General features: G+C 44.8%; 1 protein-coding gene across 2 annotated transcripts in view; it reads left to right on the forward strand.

Annotated features, from left to right (window-relative positions):
* LOC141107738 (olfactomedin-4-like) overlaps positions 1-18,971 on the forward strand; it is a 184,135-nt gene that overhangs the window by 44,276 nt on the left and 120,888 nt on the right. Inside the window, exon 5 of one of the 2 annotated variants that reach the window (XM_073598664.1) lies at positions 6,048-6,904. The exons of the other annotated variant lie outside the window; for it this stretch is intronic. Coding sequence (XP_073454765.1) covers positions 6,048-6,904 — 857 coding nt within the window. Of the gene's footprint in view, positions 1-6,047; positions 6,905-18,971 lie in introns of those variants that run through there. 2 annotated transcript variants of the gene reach the window in all.

An 18,971-nucleotide genomic window follows, 5' to 3' on the forward strand; every position in this document is an offset into this window, starting at 1 on the left:
CCAGGTTCCTGGCTACCACCGTTGAAGCCATGGCTGGTTTCAAATTTGCTAAGGATGAATCCCACGCCTTCCTTAATAGGGAGTCTGTCTTCTTATCCATGGTATCCAGGTCAGTATTGCCAGGTCAGTATTCCTTGATACCTGGGGGAACACTGCGTCAAGTCTTGGTTTTTTGTTCCAGATATGCGGGCTATCCTCGTCAAATGGAAATCTCCTCTTGAGGGATTTAGAAAAGAAAGGGGCTCTTTCTGGATCTTTCCATTCCCTTTTAATAGTTTCCGATAGAAACTTGTGTACTGGAAAAACTCTGTTTTTCCTCCCCCAGGCCCTGGAACATCCTATCGTGTAAGGATAACTGAATTTTATCCTCTGTGATGTTAAGGGTAGTGTGTATTGTCTTTAGCAGATCATCCACCTCCTCAAGGGATAGTTTGTACCTAGAAGAAGGAGAAGAAGTCTCATTCTCTTCTTCCGCTTCTTCGTCAGAGTTTGGTAAAGCACTACATTCTTCCTCCTCTGAGTCACTGCCCCCTCTGGATGCAGAAACAGGAGTGAGAACGGGGGACCGTACTGCTAGACGCAGTTGGGCGTCTATCCAGATAGGATCTAAAGGATTCAAAGGTGTCCGCCAGGTCCTTCCTGAAAGAGCTCAGCAATTCTCCTTGCTGAGTCGCAGGAATAGCAGGAGCAGTCTCCTCCTTAACTATGTCTGCAATACAGGACCTGCATAATATCTTGGTCCAGGAATCCCTCAGTAAACCTTTACATGACGGACATTTCGTCTTAATAATAGAGGAGACATGCTTGGTCTTTTCTTTAGCTTTCTGAAATATCCCAAGGGAAAAAAGATATTTGCTGAACCAACATTTCAAAAACAGATTACATGCTGTACAAAGGAAACAAAAAAAACAAAGGGAAGTTAACCCCTTAACCCCTATGTCTTGTTCCACAGCCAGTGAATCACCCCACAGATCCACTTCCAACCAAGTAAACAATCATTTCTCCTTCTTCTAGTACTCAGAAAAAATGATCTGCAGGCCCCCTTTTTCCCCCTTTTTAGGAAGGGAATATACATACAATTGCCCATAGAGTAAGAAAAAACACAGTGACCAATGTCCCTGCTTACCTGGGCCTGGCTGACTGGTGTGGCTCCTGCATTTGCCACTGCCATCTGATCGTCCTCCATTGCTGACAGGACTACAGTGACGTCTGTGCTTCTTTATTTGATTTTCCCAGGGCGCTCCCCGCTGTGAGGGCCGGAAATTACGTCAGCCAGAAGACCGCCCCCTCGTCCTGCGTTCCAGCGGCCGGAACCGGAAGCCGCGTCGCGCTGCTCGAGGTCCCGCCTCCGATCGGAATGACGCACTCGTCATCCGAACCCGGAAGGCGTGAGGGACTGTAAAGTAGACGCCGTTCGCTTCTCCACAGCCATGCCACCGGTCTGCAGGAGCGGAACCCACAGCAGCCTGGCTCTCGCCGAGCATGAAGAGGGGGCGCCGGTGAATCCACCACACGTAAGGGAGGATGCTGGGCTGTCTTGAGAGAAAAAAGAAACAACTTCTACCGGTATGCCCAATACTTTCCCCACCTGGAGAAAGCGCAGCACACCCCTGGTTCCCTGCAGCGCTTCCACCATGGCGGAGGAAACACTACAACTGAGGCCATGGTGGAAGTGTCCGGTCTTTAAAGAAACTGACTGCAGTGTTTCCTGGGAAAGTGGGTGGAGCTGCGCTCTCTCCAGGTGCTGTCCTGAAAGACAAAGGGAGAAAAAAAGGGCCCTTTAAAAAAAAAAAAAAATTAAAAAAAAGTTCTTTAAATTCACTGTGCTCGGGTGCCGGCCACATTGCACTATGTAAGCGTCATGCCAATGCAATCCCGTGATTGCAGGCGAGACGCTACATTTGTGTGGTTTTGTGTTGCTTTGTGGCGCAATGCTAAGCGCCTCTTCACTCTCATTGGGTCAATCTTCTGTCTGTCTGCCTGACTGACCATTAGTACCGCCATAGGACATGGGTGGTGCTTTAACCCGGGCATGTCACTTTTTCTGTGGCAGTGGGAAGTTGACTCCATGAAGCCAGAATCAAGGTAATGTGATCTGACACTCTGTCAGTGTCTGTCCCTCCACATACCTTGTAATGTTCTCATCCTGTGATGATGATCTGTGATCAGACGGTGCCCTGGGAAGTAACCTCCATTCACCCAGCAATCTGCAGGAGGGGTCCCAGCCAGTGGTATATTTAGGTTTTGTGCTGCCCTAGGCCTGACTAAACTCATGCAACCCCCTAATTTAAACACGACCCACCCCTTCCTGCCGAGGCCACACCCCTTCCTGTTTAAGACCCACCCTATTATCTGTAAACCACACCCCTTCCTCTTTAGGCTCATTTGGCACCTTTCAGGGGGGAGGGGGGAACGGGTACCTGTTTTTGACAGGTACCATTCCCTACTCCCGGGAGACTGCGCTGCTCCCTCTGAAGTTCGGCCCCCCTCCTCCTTCCTCCACTGGGCCATTCAGAAAGTGCAACGTGCTTCGCACACATGAAGTAGTGAACTGTCCGGTTTCCCTTACCATGAATGATGGTGGCAAAACCCGAGAGTCAATCCGAAAATCGGCTGAGGTGTCGACTTTGCGGTCCTAATATTAAAAGTCAGCAGCTACAGTATTTGTAGCTGCTGAGTTTTCATGTTTTCACAGGGTGGGGGCGGGACTCCTCTTTAATGAGTTTGCATTGATTTCAGCATTGATGGAGCACTTTATAGCACTTTATAGCAATATCATGATCTGCATATTAATGCACTTTCACTAAATGTGGGCTGTTTAATGGGTTTGCATTGATTTTAGCATGCACCGAGCACTTTGCACATGCCAGTGGCAGCTGGTGCTCAAAATTTTTTTTGGGGGGGCGCAAACAAACTAAAAAATTCAGAAAAAAAGACATCAATTGCAGCCTCACTGTGCCCCATCAAATGCAGCCACTGTTTCGTCAAATGCAGCCACTGTGCCCATCAATTGTAGCCACTGTGCCCATCAAATGCTGCCACTGTGCCCATCAATTGTAGCCATTGTGCCCATCAATTGTAGCCACTGTGCCATCAAACGCAGCCACTGTGCCCATCAACTGCAGCCACTGTGCCCTCAAACACAGCCACTGTGCCCATCAATTGCAGCCACTGTGCCCTATCAAAACGCATCCACTGTGCCCTATCAAAACGCATCCACTGTGCCCTATCAAACGCAGCCACTGTGCCCTCAAACGCAGCCTTTGTGCCCTCAAACGCAGCCACTGTGCTCATCAACTGCAGTCACTGTGCCATCAATTGCAGCCACTGTGCCATCAATTGCAGCCACTGTGCCATCAATTGCAGCCACTGTGCCCTATCAAACGCAGCCACTGTGCCCTGTCAAACGCAGCCACTGTGCCCCATCAAATGCAGCCACTGTGCCCATCAAGTGCTGCCACTGTGCCCATCAATTGTAGCCACTGTGCCCTCAAATGCAGTCGCTGTGCCCATCAAATGCTGCCACTGTGCCCATCAGTTGTAGCCACTGTGCCCTCGAATGCAGCCACTGTACCAATCAATTGCTGCCACTGTGCCCATCAATTGCAGCCACTGTGCCCATCAATTGTAGCCACTGTGCCCTGAAACGCAGCCACTGTGCCCATCAAATGCTGCCACTGTGCCCATCATTTGCAGCCACTGTGCCCATCAATTGTAGCAACTGTGCCCTGAAACGCAGCCACTGTGCCCATCAAATGCTGCCACTGTGCCCATCAATTGTAGCCACTGTGCCCATCAATTGTAGCCACTGTGCCATCAAATGCCAACACTGTGCCCCATAACACCGATATAATTTATTAAATAATTTTACCTGCTGTCCTGGGGGTTTCCCTCGTGCTCCTCTCTCTCTCTCCTTCCTCCTGACGTCACTGCCAGACCCCGCCCCAGTGCCGAGAAGAAGATTCAAGGAAGGCAGTGCGGAGGAGGGTAGGCGGAGCATAAGGCTCCACCTTCGTCAGTCACCGGCCGCTTATGGGGGCTTGAGTCACACAAAGCCCCCCCCCCCGCATGAGAGAAAGTCCCCACCCATCTTCCCGATTCCCGGCTCCCGCGGCCGCCCCCCGCACACATGCAGCCCATGGCGGCCACCTTGCTGTAGCGGCGCCGCTGTGTATGGGTGTGACTGGCAGAGGGTGGAGGGACATGACACGCCCCTCCACCCTCTGCCAAGCATGCCCATACACAGCAACGCCGCTACAGCAAGGCGGCCGCCATGGGCTGCATGTGTGCAGGGGGCGGCCGCGGGAGCCGGGAATCGAGTGGGGGGACTTTCTCTCATGCGGGGAGCGGCTTTCTTTGCCGCCCCCCGCAAAGTGACACCCTAGGCCTAGGCCTTGTCGGCCTAGGTCAAAACACAGCCCTGGTCCCAGCACTGTGTCCAGCTACAGCCATATCTATCTATCTATCTATCTATCTATCTATCTATCTATCTATCTATCTATCTATCTATCTATCTATCTATCTATCTATCTATCGATCTATCTATCGATCTGTCTGTCTGTCCATCTGCCTATCGATCTGTCTGTGTACCTATCTGCCTGCCTATCGCTCTGTCTGCTTATCGATCTGTCTGTGTACCTGCCTGCCAAATCAATCTGCCTGCCTATCGATCTGTCTGTCTGTGTACCTATTGATCTGTCTGCCTATCGATCTGTCTGTCTGTGTACCTATCTGCCTGTCTATCGATCTGTCTGTGTACCTATTGATCTGTCTGTCTGTCTGTGTACCGATCTGCCTGCCTATCGATCTGTCTGTCTGTGTACCTATCGATCTGCCTGTCTGGGTACCTATCTGCCTGTCTATCGATCTGCCTGTCTGTGTACCGATCTGCCTGTCTATCGATCTGTCTGTGTACCTATCGGTCTGTCTGTCTGCCTATAGATCTGCCTGTCTGTCTGTGTACCTATCTATCTACCTGCCTATCGATCTGTCTGTCTGTCTGTCTGTGTACCTATCGATCTGTCTGTCTGTCTGTGTACCTATCTATCTGCCTGCCTATCGATCTGTCTGCCTATCGATCTGTCTGCCTGTCTGTGTACCTATCTGCCTGTCTATCGTTCTGCCTGTCTATCGATCTGTCTAACTATCGATCTGTCTTTCTGTGTACCTATCTGCCTGCCTATTGATCTGTCTGTCTGTGTACCTATCGATCTGTCTGTCTGTGTACCTATCTGCCTGCCTATCGCTCTGTCTGTATGTCTGTCCGTCTGTCTATCTGCCTATCGATCTGCCTATCAATCTGTCTGCCTATCGATCTGTCTGTCTGTGTACTGATCTGCCTGTCTATCGATCTGTCTGTGTACCTATCGGTCTGTCTGTCTGCCTATAGATCTGCCTGCCTATCGATCTGTCTGTCTGTTTACCTATCGTTCTGTCGATCTGTCTGTGTACCTATCGATCTGTCTGTATACCTATCGATCTGCCTGCCTATCGATCTGCCTATCGATCTGTCTGTGTACCTATCGATCTGTCTGTGTACCTATCAATCTGCCTGCCTATCGATCTGCCTATCGATGTGTCTGTGTACCTACCAATCTGCCTGCCTATCGATCTGCCTATCGATGTGTCTGTCTGTCTGTCTGTGTAGCTATCGATCTGTCTGTGTACCTATCGATCTGCCTGCCTATCGATCTGCCTATCGATATGTCTGTCTGTGTACCTATCTGCCTGTCTATCGATCTGCCTGCCTATCGATCTGTCTGCCTATCGATCTGTCTGCCTGCCTGTGTACCTATCTGCCTATCAATCTGTCTGTCTGTAGGCCCTATCAAGGGGAGTGACGGGGGGGTGTTGTTGGTCGGGGCTATGTTTGCACCCCCCCAAAAAAATTAAGCACCAGCCACCACTGCTCGGAAGCATCACCTTGTCAAATGTCTGACATAACACAGCATTCTTAGCAAAATCCTAGCTGACTCAGATTTTACATTTTGCTGCATATATATTTTGTTTACCTGTTAAATATTTATATCCATCTGTTCCCTTTGCAGGTACTTGTGAAGATGGACAAATCATCAACAACATCAGTGAACCATTTGTAGTTCAACTAAACTTGAAGGGACTCAATTATTACTATGGAGGATGGGGGAGAGATTCACTGCTAGGCGCTGATCAGAATTTCCAGTGGGTGGCTCCTCTAAAAACTGATGGAAGGACTATGGATTATCTGTACACCTACCCTTCATATAATGATCTCACACTTTATTTAGGTCTACCACCAAAGTTATTTTCATCATCTGAAACTGGTCAAGGTGGTGGAATGATCGTGTACAATAGGGCGTTGTACTATAACTGCTATAACACCGCGAACATCTGTAAATACGACTTGAATAAAAATGTGATCACCCGAGCGACTCTCCCTGGTGCCACAAACAACAACAGGTTCTCCTACTCACACACTGCATTTCAGGACATTGACTTCTCAGCTGATGAAGAGGGTCTTTGGGTCATTTATGCAACTGAGGAGAATTTTGGAAATATTGTTATCAGTAAACTTAATGATACTACTCTTGCAGTACTGCAGACCTGGAACACCAACCAGTACAAACCTGGCGTCAGCAATGCTTTCATGGTGTGCGGGGTCTTGTATGCTACGCGAGCCCTCAGTACTACTAAAGAGGAGATCTTCTACATGTATGATACCAAAACTAATGAGGAAGGGAAGTTGAGTGTCCCATTCATTAAGCGAATGGAGAGAATACAAAGTCTGTCCTACAATCCTAATGATCACAGGCTCTACATGTATAATAATTGCTTCCTGGTCCATTATGACCTCTCTTTCACTTCACTATCCAAACCCAAATCTAACATTATACATTCCAAAATAAACCTGATCCAAACCAAATAGATCAACCAAAATAAAATGAATACAAGCGACTCCATGTTATATGTAAGATGTTGTAAGACGTCCATTTTAATTAACTATGATCACCCCAGACCAATTATAAGAAAAAAAGTTATCAATGTGTAAAGATTTCTAGAATCTGGCAGTCCCTAGAAAACCAAAACACATGAGAATATCACTGATTATTATGCAAGCGAATATTTAATCTCTGTTAACATTTGTTCTGAATGAAATTAAATGATAACTGAATTCTATGTAATTTCTCATTAAGTAACAGCAAATAAATAAACACTTTAGCATGGCATATGGTGTAAATGAATTTTTGTTGTTTCTTCTTAAATGCTGAAATTTGCTACCTAAACCTAATCTGTTCATCAAAACTTTGAGTTTCAACTGACCTGAGATTGGGCCTCAATGTGGAAATTCAGGGGGAACTTTTTTTCTACTGTAAAAAGAGCAGAGAAAAGTACTGTATATATAGAACCTCTGTCAGATTGTTATTGCTTCCCTGTTCCCATTAAGGAGATTTCCTGTCCAAGAGTGAGAGGAAATCTCTCCAAAGTGAAGGGAAATTCCACCTTTATTATTTGACACCTGAACAAGTGTCCCCATTGGGTTTCTTTCTAGCCATGTTCTGGGGACAGTTTTTAGATTTCCCTTCACTTTCTGTCTCAGTGACAATAATTATAGGACAGAAAGTGGGAGTTAATCTCAATAGTTCACATAAAGTATATTACTAAAAGTATTAGGACACCTGCTTTTACACGCACATTAACTTTAATGGCATCCCAGTCTTATGCCCCGTACTCACGGTCGGACATTGATCGGACATTCCGACAACAAAATCCTGACACCTTAAGGGTTCCCTTGACTGGAACTAAGGGGCCAAGCCCAACCCCTGAAAAACAACCCCACACCATAATCCCCCCTCCACCAAATGATTTGGACCAGTACACAAGCAAGGTCCAGAAAGACATGGATGAGTGAGTTTGGGGTTTGAGGAACTTGACTGGCCTGCACAGAGTCCTGTCCTCAACCCAATAGAACACCTTTGGGATGAATTAGAGCAGAGGCTGCGAGCCAGGCCTTCTCCTCCAACATCAGTGCCTGACCTCACAAATGCGCTTCTGGAAGAATGGTAAAACATTCCCATAGACACACTCCTAAACCTTGTGGACAGCCTTCCCAGAAGTGTTGAAGCTGTTAAAGCTGCCAAGCGTGGGCCAACTCATTATTGAACCCTATGGACTAAGACCGGATGCCACTAAAATTCATGTGCGTGTAAAGACAGGTGTACCAATACTTTTGGTGATATTTATCTGGACTGCGCTTGGCCAATTACTGAGACTGCTGCACCAAAATTTTCTTGAATAACAGGATACACGTTAATAATGAAATGTGTGAAAAAAATATTAAACCAAAAAACGTAATACATTTAAAATCCTCAAAGTGACAAGTGCTTAAAAGACTGTATTTAATTGCATCTGCACTTTATATAAGTTTCAATGGGATCACTTTAGGGTGACAGTAGGTGTCTTTTAAGTACTTGTCAATTTGTGGATTTTCTGTATTCATTTTTTTGATTTCAATTGAGTTGGCCCACCCTTGGCAGCTATACACTTTGTATATATTGAGAGAGCGTACTTTTACTTTTCATTATTAACGTGTGTCCCAATACTTTTGGTAATATAGTGAATGTCAATAAAGTTTATGGTTATAACACTTCTCCACAGCAAAATGATCAAATAAAGTTTTGCTGGCATTTTACTACAGTGACAACTAGGGATGTGCCGATGTTCGAGTTGAATGTAAGTGGTCGCCCATTCGGCAAACACCGAACATTATGGGGCATTCGAGGAAAATTTGAGCACCGCGGACCGCCCCATAATGCAGTGCGAGATCACAGCGTATTGATGTCTGATGATTGGCCAAAGCATGCACCTGACCTGCATGCTTTGGCCAATCATAGCGCGCTCTGCTGTGAGAGCCATGATTGGCCAGAGGCAGGGTACCTTTAGGCAATCATGGCTCAGGGGGCTAAGTCCACGGCCCACACGATATAAGGCTGCTTACACGGCGGCTGTATATAGCGTAATGAATGACAGAAGGTTAGCTAGAGGCAGGTTAGTAATGCCGCGTACACACGAGCGGACTTTACGGCAGACTTGGTCCGACGGACTTTTCAACGGACTTTCCGAATGAACGGACTTGCCTACACACGATCAACCAAAATCCGACGGATTCGTACATGATGACATACGACCGGACTAAAACAAGGAAGTTCATAGCCAGTAGCCAATAGCTGCCCTAGCGTCGGTTTTTGTCCGTCTGATTAGCATACAGACGAGCGGACTTTTCGACCAGACTCGAGTCCGTCGGAAAGATTTGAAACATGTTTCATTTCTAGGTCCGTCGAACTTTTGGGAAAAAAAAGTCAGCTGGAGCCCACACACGATCGAATTACCCAACGGACTCCGGCATTAGTGGCACGCAGGCAGTTTAGTATATATAGACATAGATATAGATATAGATATAGATATAGATATAGATATATAGATATCTATCTATAGATATCTATATATACTCTGCAATCAGTGTAGACTATATATACAGTGCAGGCAGTCTAGTATATACAGTATCTTACAAAAGTGAGTACACCCCTCACATTTTTGTAAATATTTTATTACAGTAAAACCTTGATGTGAGAGTAACTTGGTTTGAGAGCATTTTGCAAGACAAGCAAAATTTTTAAATACATTTTGAATTGATATACAAGCGATGTGTTGATATACAAATAGCATCATGTCACAATGGAGTATAAAAGAGAAGAGAGGCGACTCTAAGTGTAGCAATACAGTTATCTTTACTGAAGGTACAACATTTAGAAACTCACATGGTTGATGACAGACACATCCAAGTATGCAGGCATCCACGGTAAAGCTCTCCACATAGACCATTCTCCTCACCGCCATTAACATAATCCCTTCCACGCTGAGCTCCACAAGCGGTTCAAGCCTACTGCAGAGTAGTCTTCCCGATCATGATTGCAGACTGACAGCGGTAAGAGCTGGCGGTGCAGAGGGTGGTCCATGTGGACAGCTTTACCCCGGATGCCTGCATACTTAGATGTGCCTTTTTTAGTCATCAACCATGTGAGTTGCTGAATGTTGTACCTTCATTAATTGTTACCATATTGCTACACTTAGAGGCGCCTCTCTTCTCTTTTATACTCTGTAGCTCCTGCTGGATTTTGCTTCTAATCCCCTTATGGAGGCTTCCATTTGTGGATGGGCATTTTATGGTTACACAACCTATAACATTGCGATAATCTTTTTATATGGACTATAAACTAAAGGACTTATGAATAAATGGTTGTGGAACAAATCATTTGAGTTTCCATTATTTCTTATGGGGAAATTCACTTTGATATATAAGTGCTTTGAATTTCAAGCATGCTTCCGGAACAAATTATGCTCACAATCCAATGTTTTACTGTATATCTTTTCATGTGACAACACTGAAGAAATGACAGTTTGCTCCAATGTAAAGTAGTGAGTGTACAGCTTGTATAACAGTGTAAATTTGCTGTCCCCTCAAAATAACTCAACACACAGCCATTATTGTCTAAATCGCTGGCAACAAAAGTGAGTACACCCCTAAGTGAAAATGTCCAAATTGGGCCCAAAGTGTCAATATTTTGTATGGCCACCATTATTTTCCAGCACTGCCTTAACCCTCTTGGGCATGGAGTTCACCAGAGCTTCACAGGTTGCCACTGAAGTCCTCTTCCATTCCTCCATGACGACATCACAGAGATGGTGGATGTTACAGACTTTGCGCTCCTCCACCTTCTGTTTGAGGATGTCCCACAGATGCTCAATAGAGTTTAGGTCTGGAGACATGTTTGGCCAGTCCATCACCTGTGCCCTCAGCTTTTTTGCTAGGCAGTGGTCATCTTTGAGGTGTGTTTGGGGTCGTTATCATGTTGGAATACTGCCCTGCAGCCCAGTCTCCGAAGGGAGGTGTCAGGAAGGGCATGCCAGCAATCAAGATGGCGACTATAGATGTCCTCCTGTTCTGCATGTCCCACTGAGAAGGGCTGCACAGGCACGTTTGCGCACACCAGCGCACACGCCCGAGCACTAGTGCCGCACAAAATGCCAACATTGGCGCACATGGGCACACACGTGCATGTCCAGTGACATTTGTGGCGCTAACAGACTATTTAAACTGCCTTACTTCCTTGGATCAGTGCTGTCTGGTCTACAGTGTTACCTGAGACCCCTGATTGTCGTTTGCCTGTATCCTGCTCCAGTTGATCCTACCCAGCTTGCTCCTGACTATCCCTGCTTTTCTGCCTGCATCTGACCTCAGCCTGTTTTGACCACGTTCCTGCCTGCTCCTTCTGCTACCTCGCTGCCAGCCTGTTGCCGAATCTGCCTGCACCTGACTCTGCTCCAGTGTCCACCTGCTCTGGACTTGTGTGCCTACGCTTCCAGTCCATCTGCCTTTACCTGCCTGAGCTCCAGATTTCTGTCTGACAGCTGTTCCTGGGTCCGTTCCAGTTTCAGTTCCGATCCAGCTCGTCTACTAGCAACCTTGCCAAGCACTCGTGCGACTCTGCACTCCTGCGCCTCCTGTTTTCTCTATCAGGGGCCTCAAGATAGAACACACAATAGGGAACACAGTTAACCCCTTGATCGCTCCCTAGTGTTAACCCCTTCCCTGCTAGTGACATTTACATAGTAATCAGTGCATTTTTATAGCACTGATCGCTCTGTAAATGTGAATGGTCCCAAAAATGTGTCAAAAGTGTCCGACCTGTCCGCCACAATGTTGCAGTACCAAAAAAAAATCGCAGATCACTGCCATTACTAGTAAATAAAAAAATAATAATAATAAAAACAGCATTTAAATGCCATAAACCTTTCCCATAATTTGTAGGCGCTATAACTTTTGTGAAAACCTATCAATACTGCTCATTGCAAATTTTTTTACCAAAAATATGTAGAAGAAAACATATCGGCCTAAACTGAGAAAAAAATAGTTTGTTTTTTTTTTTTTTTTTAAATTGGGATATTTACTATAGCAAAAAGTAAAAGATATTGGGGATCATTTACAAAAGGCAAATCCACTTTGCACTACAAGTGGAAACTTTCACTTGAAATTGCACTGAAAGTGCACTTGGAAGTGCAGTCGCTGTAGATCCGAGGGGGACATGCAAGGAAAATAAAAAACAGCATTTTAGCTTGCACTTGATTGGATAATAAAATCAGCAGAGCTTCCCCTCATTTCAGATCTACCCTTCAGATTTACAGTGACTGCACTTCCAAGTGCACTTTCAATGCAATTTTAGGTGCACTTGTAGTGCAAATTGGGTTTGCCTTTCGTAAATAACCCCCATTGTGTTTTTTTCAAAATTGTCTCTCTTTTTTTGTTTATAGCGCAAAAAATAAAAACCCCAGAGGTGATCAAATACCACCAAAAGAAAGCGTCAATTTTGTTTGGGTACAACAACGCACGACCTCGCAATTTTCAGTTAAATCGACGCAGTGCCGTTTTGCAAAAAATGGCCCGGTCATTGAGCAGCCAAATCTTCCGGGGCTGAAGTGGTTAAGAAGTAAAACTACTAAAAAAGTGTCAAAAATGTTAAAAATGACAAGAGACAGTTTTTAACAATTCCTTTATTTAAAGCCTTCTTCTTTCCATCTTCTTCGGGTCTTCTTCCTTCTTCCTTCCTTCATCCTTTGGTTTCTTCCTCCATCTTCCTCTGCTTCTTCCTTCGATCCTCAGCTTCTTGCTCCGGTGTTCTCGTCCAGCATCTTCCTCCACGGCGCCTTCTTCCCCGCTTTGTTCTCGGGCCGCTCCGCATCCAAGATGGGAGGCTCCCGCTGTGTGAGGCTTCTTGTCTTCTGACACTTCTTAAAGCGGGGGTCCATCTATCTATCGTTTTTTTTTTTTTTTTGAGTTCATTCACAAACTTTTCTTCTCAGCATTACATACTCACATATTGTGTGTAATATGTCCACCTGTGTCAGATTTCGTCGGAAAGAATAACTTATATTATTCACTGAAGGCGGTTTCCATCTTCATTGTGGGCATTTGAAGCCCACAAGCATTTATTTCCTGGATGTGGTGAATGCTGTGCTCCCAGCATTCACCGCTCGTTCCCGCACATGCTCAGTGGCATCCTGGGAAGCCTGAGACTAGCTCCCAGGAGTCTGGGAGAGGCTAGAAACACGCCTACTCCCATGGGAGGAGAACCAGGAAGTGCAAAGAAGAATAGAAAAATAAAAGGTAATTATGGCGATTTAAATTTTTTTAAACAGCATGTCAGCATCTAGGCAAGGAAGAGAATACATACAGATATTGTTCAAAATTTGGGTGGAATCCCGCTTTAAATAATGGAGGGCTGGCCCAACCCCCTCTGAAGCATGGTTCCGTTATATAAGTGTCAGAAGACGAGAAGCCAAGGATTAGAGGAAGAAGAAGATGGAGGAAGAAACAGAAGGATGAATGAAGGAAGAAGGAAGAAGACCCGAAGATGGAAAGAAGAAGACTTTAAATAAAGGAATTGTCAAAAACTGTCTCTTGTCATTTTTACATTTTTGACACTTTTTTTGTGAAATGGTAAGGGTACTTTTGTACCCCCTTACCATTTCACACAGGGGGAGAGGGCGAGCTCTGGGGATCCCCTTGTTAAAGGGGGCTTCCAGATTCCAATAAGCCGCCCACCCGCAGACCGGGCAAGGGTTGTGGGGATGAGGCCCTTGTCCTTATCAACATGGGGACAAGGTGCTTTGGGGGGCTACCCCAAAGCACCCTCCCAATGTTGAGGGCATGTGGCCTGGTACGGTTCAGGAGGGGGGGGCGCTATCTCATTCCCCCCTCTTTTCCTGCGGCCTGCCAGGCTGCGTGCTCAGATAAGGGTCTGGCATGGATTTTTAGGGGGACCCCACGCCTTTTTTTAAAAAAATTTAAAAAAAAAACAAGCACTGAACTGCATCAAAAACGCACAAAAACGCACCAAAAACACACTGGAACGCATCAAAAACGTGCATGCAGAAAAGCACCTGGAACGCATCCGGACTGAGTTTCTATGGTGTGACCTGGCCCTTAGTGCCCTTAGGGCCAGTTCACACCATAGAAACGCAGTCCGGACGCGTTCCAGGTGCTTTTCTGCATGTGCATTTTTGATGCGTTCCAGTGCGTTTTTGGTGCATTTTTGATGCAGTCCAGTGCTTTTTTCCCCCTCCTTTTTCTTAACCTTAAATAAGGACAAGTGCGTTCCAGTGCGTTTTTGATGCGTTTTACAGCTTTCCAGTACAGTCCAGTGCAGAAAAAATGCAGCATGTTCTACTTTTTTTCAGGAACTGCAAGCACTGGTGTGAACTATGCTGTCGAAAACCATTTTTAAGCATTTTTGATGCATAAAACATGCACTGGACTGCATTGAACTGGCATATTTAAAGGCATTTCTCCTTGTTTCGTTTTTGGGGTTGTCCAATTGGTGACATTGATATATGTCCCTTAGGGTGGGACCTGGGCCCCATACCCATTTTAAGGCCAATAATTAGAAGATAAGCCAGCCAAGTGGGGACTAGTAAAACTGCCAAGTCAGTTCCCTTAGACTGCAATGGTATTTGTTGTATAACTATTGCACATGTTAGGCTTTTTAGTTGCCCCCCTGGACTGGGGGGTGTTTTGTCCTATCTGTAATTTTGGTGCATGCTGGATGATGTGCCTAATTTTTGACAGTGGGGTGGCTTATTTTGTGCTCGCTGCATTTGGGTTGTTCTGGGCATGCTCAGGGACTTTATTTTTTTCCTGTGCCTTTTGGTGTGTGAAATGCATTTGGGTTGGTTTGGGCATGCTCAGGGACTTTGGTTTTTTTTGGTGGTGCTTTTTGTGTGTGAACATTACTTGGATGTTTCTGGGCATGCTCAGAGTGTGTTTTTTGGGTTAGTAATTTAAGGACATCCTTAACAGGTGTACCCACTTTGAAGTTCTCTCTACATTGGGTGAACTTGCATTTTGTGTGTTTCATGGACTGTCCATGTGTTTGCAATTGCCTCATTAGCACACAAACCTATGTTATATAAAGCTTGCAGATAGCATTCTTTACTTTGCCCTGAAAAGAGCCAATATTGTGTGTGTGGGGGGCCGGCAAGAGAGTACATTTGGGTTTCTAACACATGTATTTTCTATTTGTATTTTGTTGTTGCAAAACAGATGTGTTTTTATGAAATTTAATAGTTACTTTGGCTTGTTGTTTTTTTTTGGGTGGTGCTTATTTTAATTATGAAATTTTTTTTATGTTGGCAATTGTTGTTGTTTTTACATTGTTCACTTTGATTTAACTGTCTGTGCTGCATTATTTTTAAAATTCTTTCTCAAGATGTGCCTAATGTTGTTTTAATCCTTAATAGATGTCCATTTGTGGGTGCACTCCTTTTAACTTCTGTTAATTTACACTGCAAAAGGGTCAAACCTCAAACAAACATATTCTGTTAGTGTCTCAAATTAACATACATGTGTGTATTTTGCTTTCCTTGCATCTTTGTATTATATTATAACTGTATTGTCTCCCTTTTATATTGTAAAGCGCTGCGTAAACTGTTGGCGCTATATAAATCCTGAATAATAATAATAATAATAATCTTTTCCAAGTCCTGTTTTTTTTTTTTTTTTTTGGACCAATAAAATTGTTTCAAATTTTTTGTTTTATGTGTGTTCTTTTCATGCAACGGATTTCCCAGCTGCAGCTTAACTAGGCTGATTGGCATGTCTTAGACAAATCCCTTTTTTATTTTTTAGTTTTAGTTTTAAGTTACTCTCCTGGTGCCTTTATGGTAGCACATGCATGGATTGTGTGTAAGCTGCCATGGATAGTGACCAGGAAAGTAACATTTCAGAGTGGTAATTCAATTTTTTTTTTTGAGCAGTGGTTTTCAGCCTCAGTCCTCAAGTACCCCCCCCCCCGACAGGACATGTTTAGGAAATTTATCTTATCTAAAATAGCTGTCCAAAATACAAAGCCATTGACTTTAAGCACCTGTGCAAGAGGAAGGAAAACCTGCAAACGTGGCCTGATTTAGAGAACTGAACTAAAATCAAGCTGAAGACAATCCTTTTCTAATTGTGGACATTTGAGGGAAATCAAGATTTTTATTTAATTATTATTTTTTTTTTTTAAAGGGGTTGTAAAGGTAAAAATTTTTTCACCTTAATGCATTCTATGCATTAAGGTGAAAAAACTTTTGACAGTACCGCCGCCCCCAGCCCCCCCGTTTTACTTATCTGACGCCTCGAATCTTCGCTGCTCGTCATCTTCATTGCAGCTCAGCCTGGTCGCTGATTGGCTGCAGTGGATGGATTGAAAGCAGCGCAGCCATTGGCTCGCGCTGCTGTCAATCACATCCGATGACGCGGCGTGCCGGGGGGCGGGGCCGAGTGATACAGCGAGCGGCTATAGCCGCCGGCTGTATCACGGGAGCGCGCCCACAAGCACTCACCACCGTGCGAGGGAGCTCGCATGAAGGTGGTAAATGCTTGCGGGGAGGAGCTGAAACAGCCGCCGAGGGACCCCAGAAGACCAGGTTTGGGGCCACTCTGTGCAGAACGAGCTGCACAGTGAAGGTAAGTATAACATGTTTGTTATTTAAAAAAAAATAAATAAATAACTTTACAACCCCTTTAAGGTTGGGCTTTGTGTCCCTTTTCTTAAACTTGGCTTTGCTTCCTGTCACATAGCCAAACAGGAAGTGAGAGTAAAACCCTAACACTATTTTTCCTTGGGGACACACAGGTCAATCTAACTAGTGTCCCCATTATGCAAATTGCACTCTAGCACTTTGTTGTGTACACCCCAAATTATTATGTATTTTGGGGTTTATTAAAGGCAAATCCTTTCTGCAATACAAGTGTAGTTGATGAAAATCAGAGGGGAAGCACTGGTGATTTTATCATCCAATCATGTAGAGGCAAAGATGCTGTTTTTTTTTTCTTTTCCTTGCATGTCCCCCTCGGATCTCCAGCAACTGCACGTGTAGTGCAAAGTGGATTTAGCTTTTAGTAAATAAACCCCAAGATACACAATAATTTGGGATGTACATGGCAAAATGCTAGAGTGCAATTTCCAGAATGGGGAAACTATTTAGATTGACCTGTGTGTCCCCAAGGACATACATTGGTGGGGTTTTACCCGCACTTCCTGTTTGGCTATGTGACAGGAAGTGAATAATTTTGAATGAGAAATTGGCAAAATTTGGGAGGTGTCTTCACCCTATCAGGGGTGTAGACATCCCCCAAAACTTCTAATCCCTCTGCAGTCTATCCCCAAGCAAGAATAAGAAAGGATTTTATTTAGTTTAACTTTACAAAGACACATTCCTAAGTTCAACTGTGATGCATGTTAATGGCCCATTTAGACCTTTAAGAGAAAGTCATCAGTTGCCTTTGACTCTAAACATTATTTTTGGCCAGTCCTAGAAATCTGCATCTGTTTTTCTATTAAGCACTTGGTGTCTGTGCTATAGCCAAACGACGGCCACAGCGTGGACCTGAATTTCTGGGAGGCTGTCATAGGACGGGCTCCCCGTGTGCTCCCTGCAGGGCACACTGAGTCACTGAGATTTGGGTGATCACAGATCGAAGTAAGGGCCGATCCCGGCCCCTTACCACGCAATTAGCTGTCAGCCAATGACAGCTGATCACATGATGTACACTAAAGCTTGGTAATTGTTTATTTTTTCTCCTCAAGCTGACAGCATGAGGATAAAAATAAAAGCTGATCACCGGCTTAGGTGCAAGGCACATTGGTCCCGAAGAGGCAATTCTGCCTCATCTGTGCCCACCAGATTTAACCCCTTTTCGGCCGCTAGCAGGGGGGTTAAAACCGCCACTAAAGGGACAGTAAAGTGGCGTAAAGTGCAGACGCCCCCACCACCCCAGTGTGAAAGGGGTCTTACTGTCCTGCTAGCGCATCACTCCAGTGTGAAAGCCCGATTCACACTGGAGTGAATGGAGCGACTTCTTTAGGGTGTTTTTCAGGCTCTATTTTTAGCGCTATAGCGCCTGTAAAATGCCCCCGTGTGAAAGGGGCCTTAGGCCCTTTTCACACGGACGGATAGAATTGTGCTTTTAGCTGCATTTTCTACCACAGCTAAATGCACACAATGCTTTTCTATGGCCCCATTCACACACTGCGTTTTGATTACATGCGGTTTGGTGCGGATAGAAAAAATAGAATTGACTGCATCCAGGAGTGATTTAGCGCAGCTATCCGCACATAACTGCAGGTAATCGCAGCGCACTGTGACAGCTGCGGATAGCAGCGCCGGGCTGGCTCGCTCATCGGGAAAGGAAAAAATGTTTGTGCGCAGCACATTCATCTTAGTAAATGACCCCCTTAGTGTCTACAGTTAATGGATTGGCAAGCAGGTTCTTGTTAATCACCGGTTTTTCACTTACATTGTTATACACTCATTGTGTAACCCTTTATTCCCATTCCATAAACTGTGCATTTATTGACTCCCTGTCCCGTTTTGTCTCACCCTGTATTCTTTTGTTTTATTTTCATTAAACCTCCTTCCTTATACCTTATATAGTTACCTTTTTTTCCTACTCCATATCCTTCCTCTCCATCGACTCCTGAATACTCTAACACACAAATTACCTGGTTTTTGACATAATATTACTACACAAAATGGACCTATCATGTCCTAAGACAATCTTACCCACTATAAAAATCATCTCCTTAAATATCAGAGGTCTTAACATCCCCGAAAAACTACTTTCCTCAATGCCTAAAAACAGGGCAGATAAAATCTTTTTACAAGAAACGCACTTCAAAACAGATTCGATCCCAAAACTTTCTAATACATGATACCCGACCTCCATACATGCCACCAACCTGACCTCGAAATCTAAAGGAGTATCAATCTTATTTTCGAAACAATGCCCATTTCAAATTTCAGACACGTGTATGGATCTGAATGGTCGTTACCTCTTTTTGAAAGGTTCCCTTAATGGAAAACCAATAACTTTTGCAAATATATATGAACCTAAC

Source organism: Aquarana catesbeiana, linkage group LG09 (genome assembly GCF_042186555.1).
Source record: "Aquarana catesbeiana isolate 2022-GZ linkage group LG09, ASM4218655v1, whole genome shotgun sequence".
Classification (NCBI taxonomy): domain Eukaryota; kingdom Metazoa; phylum Chordata; class Amphibia; order Anura; family Ranidae; genus Aquarana; species Aquarana catesbeiana.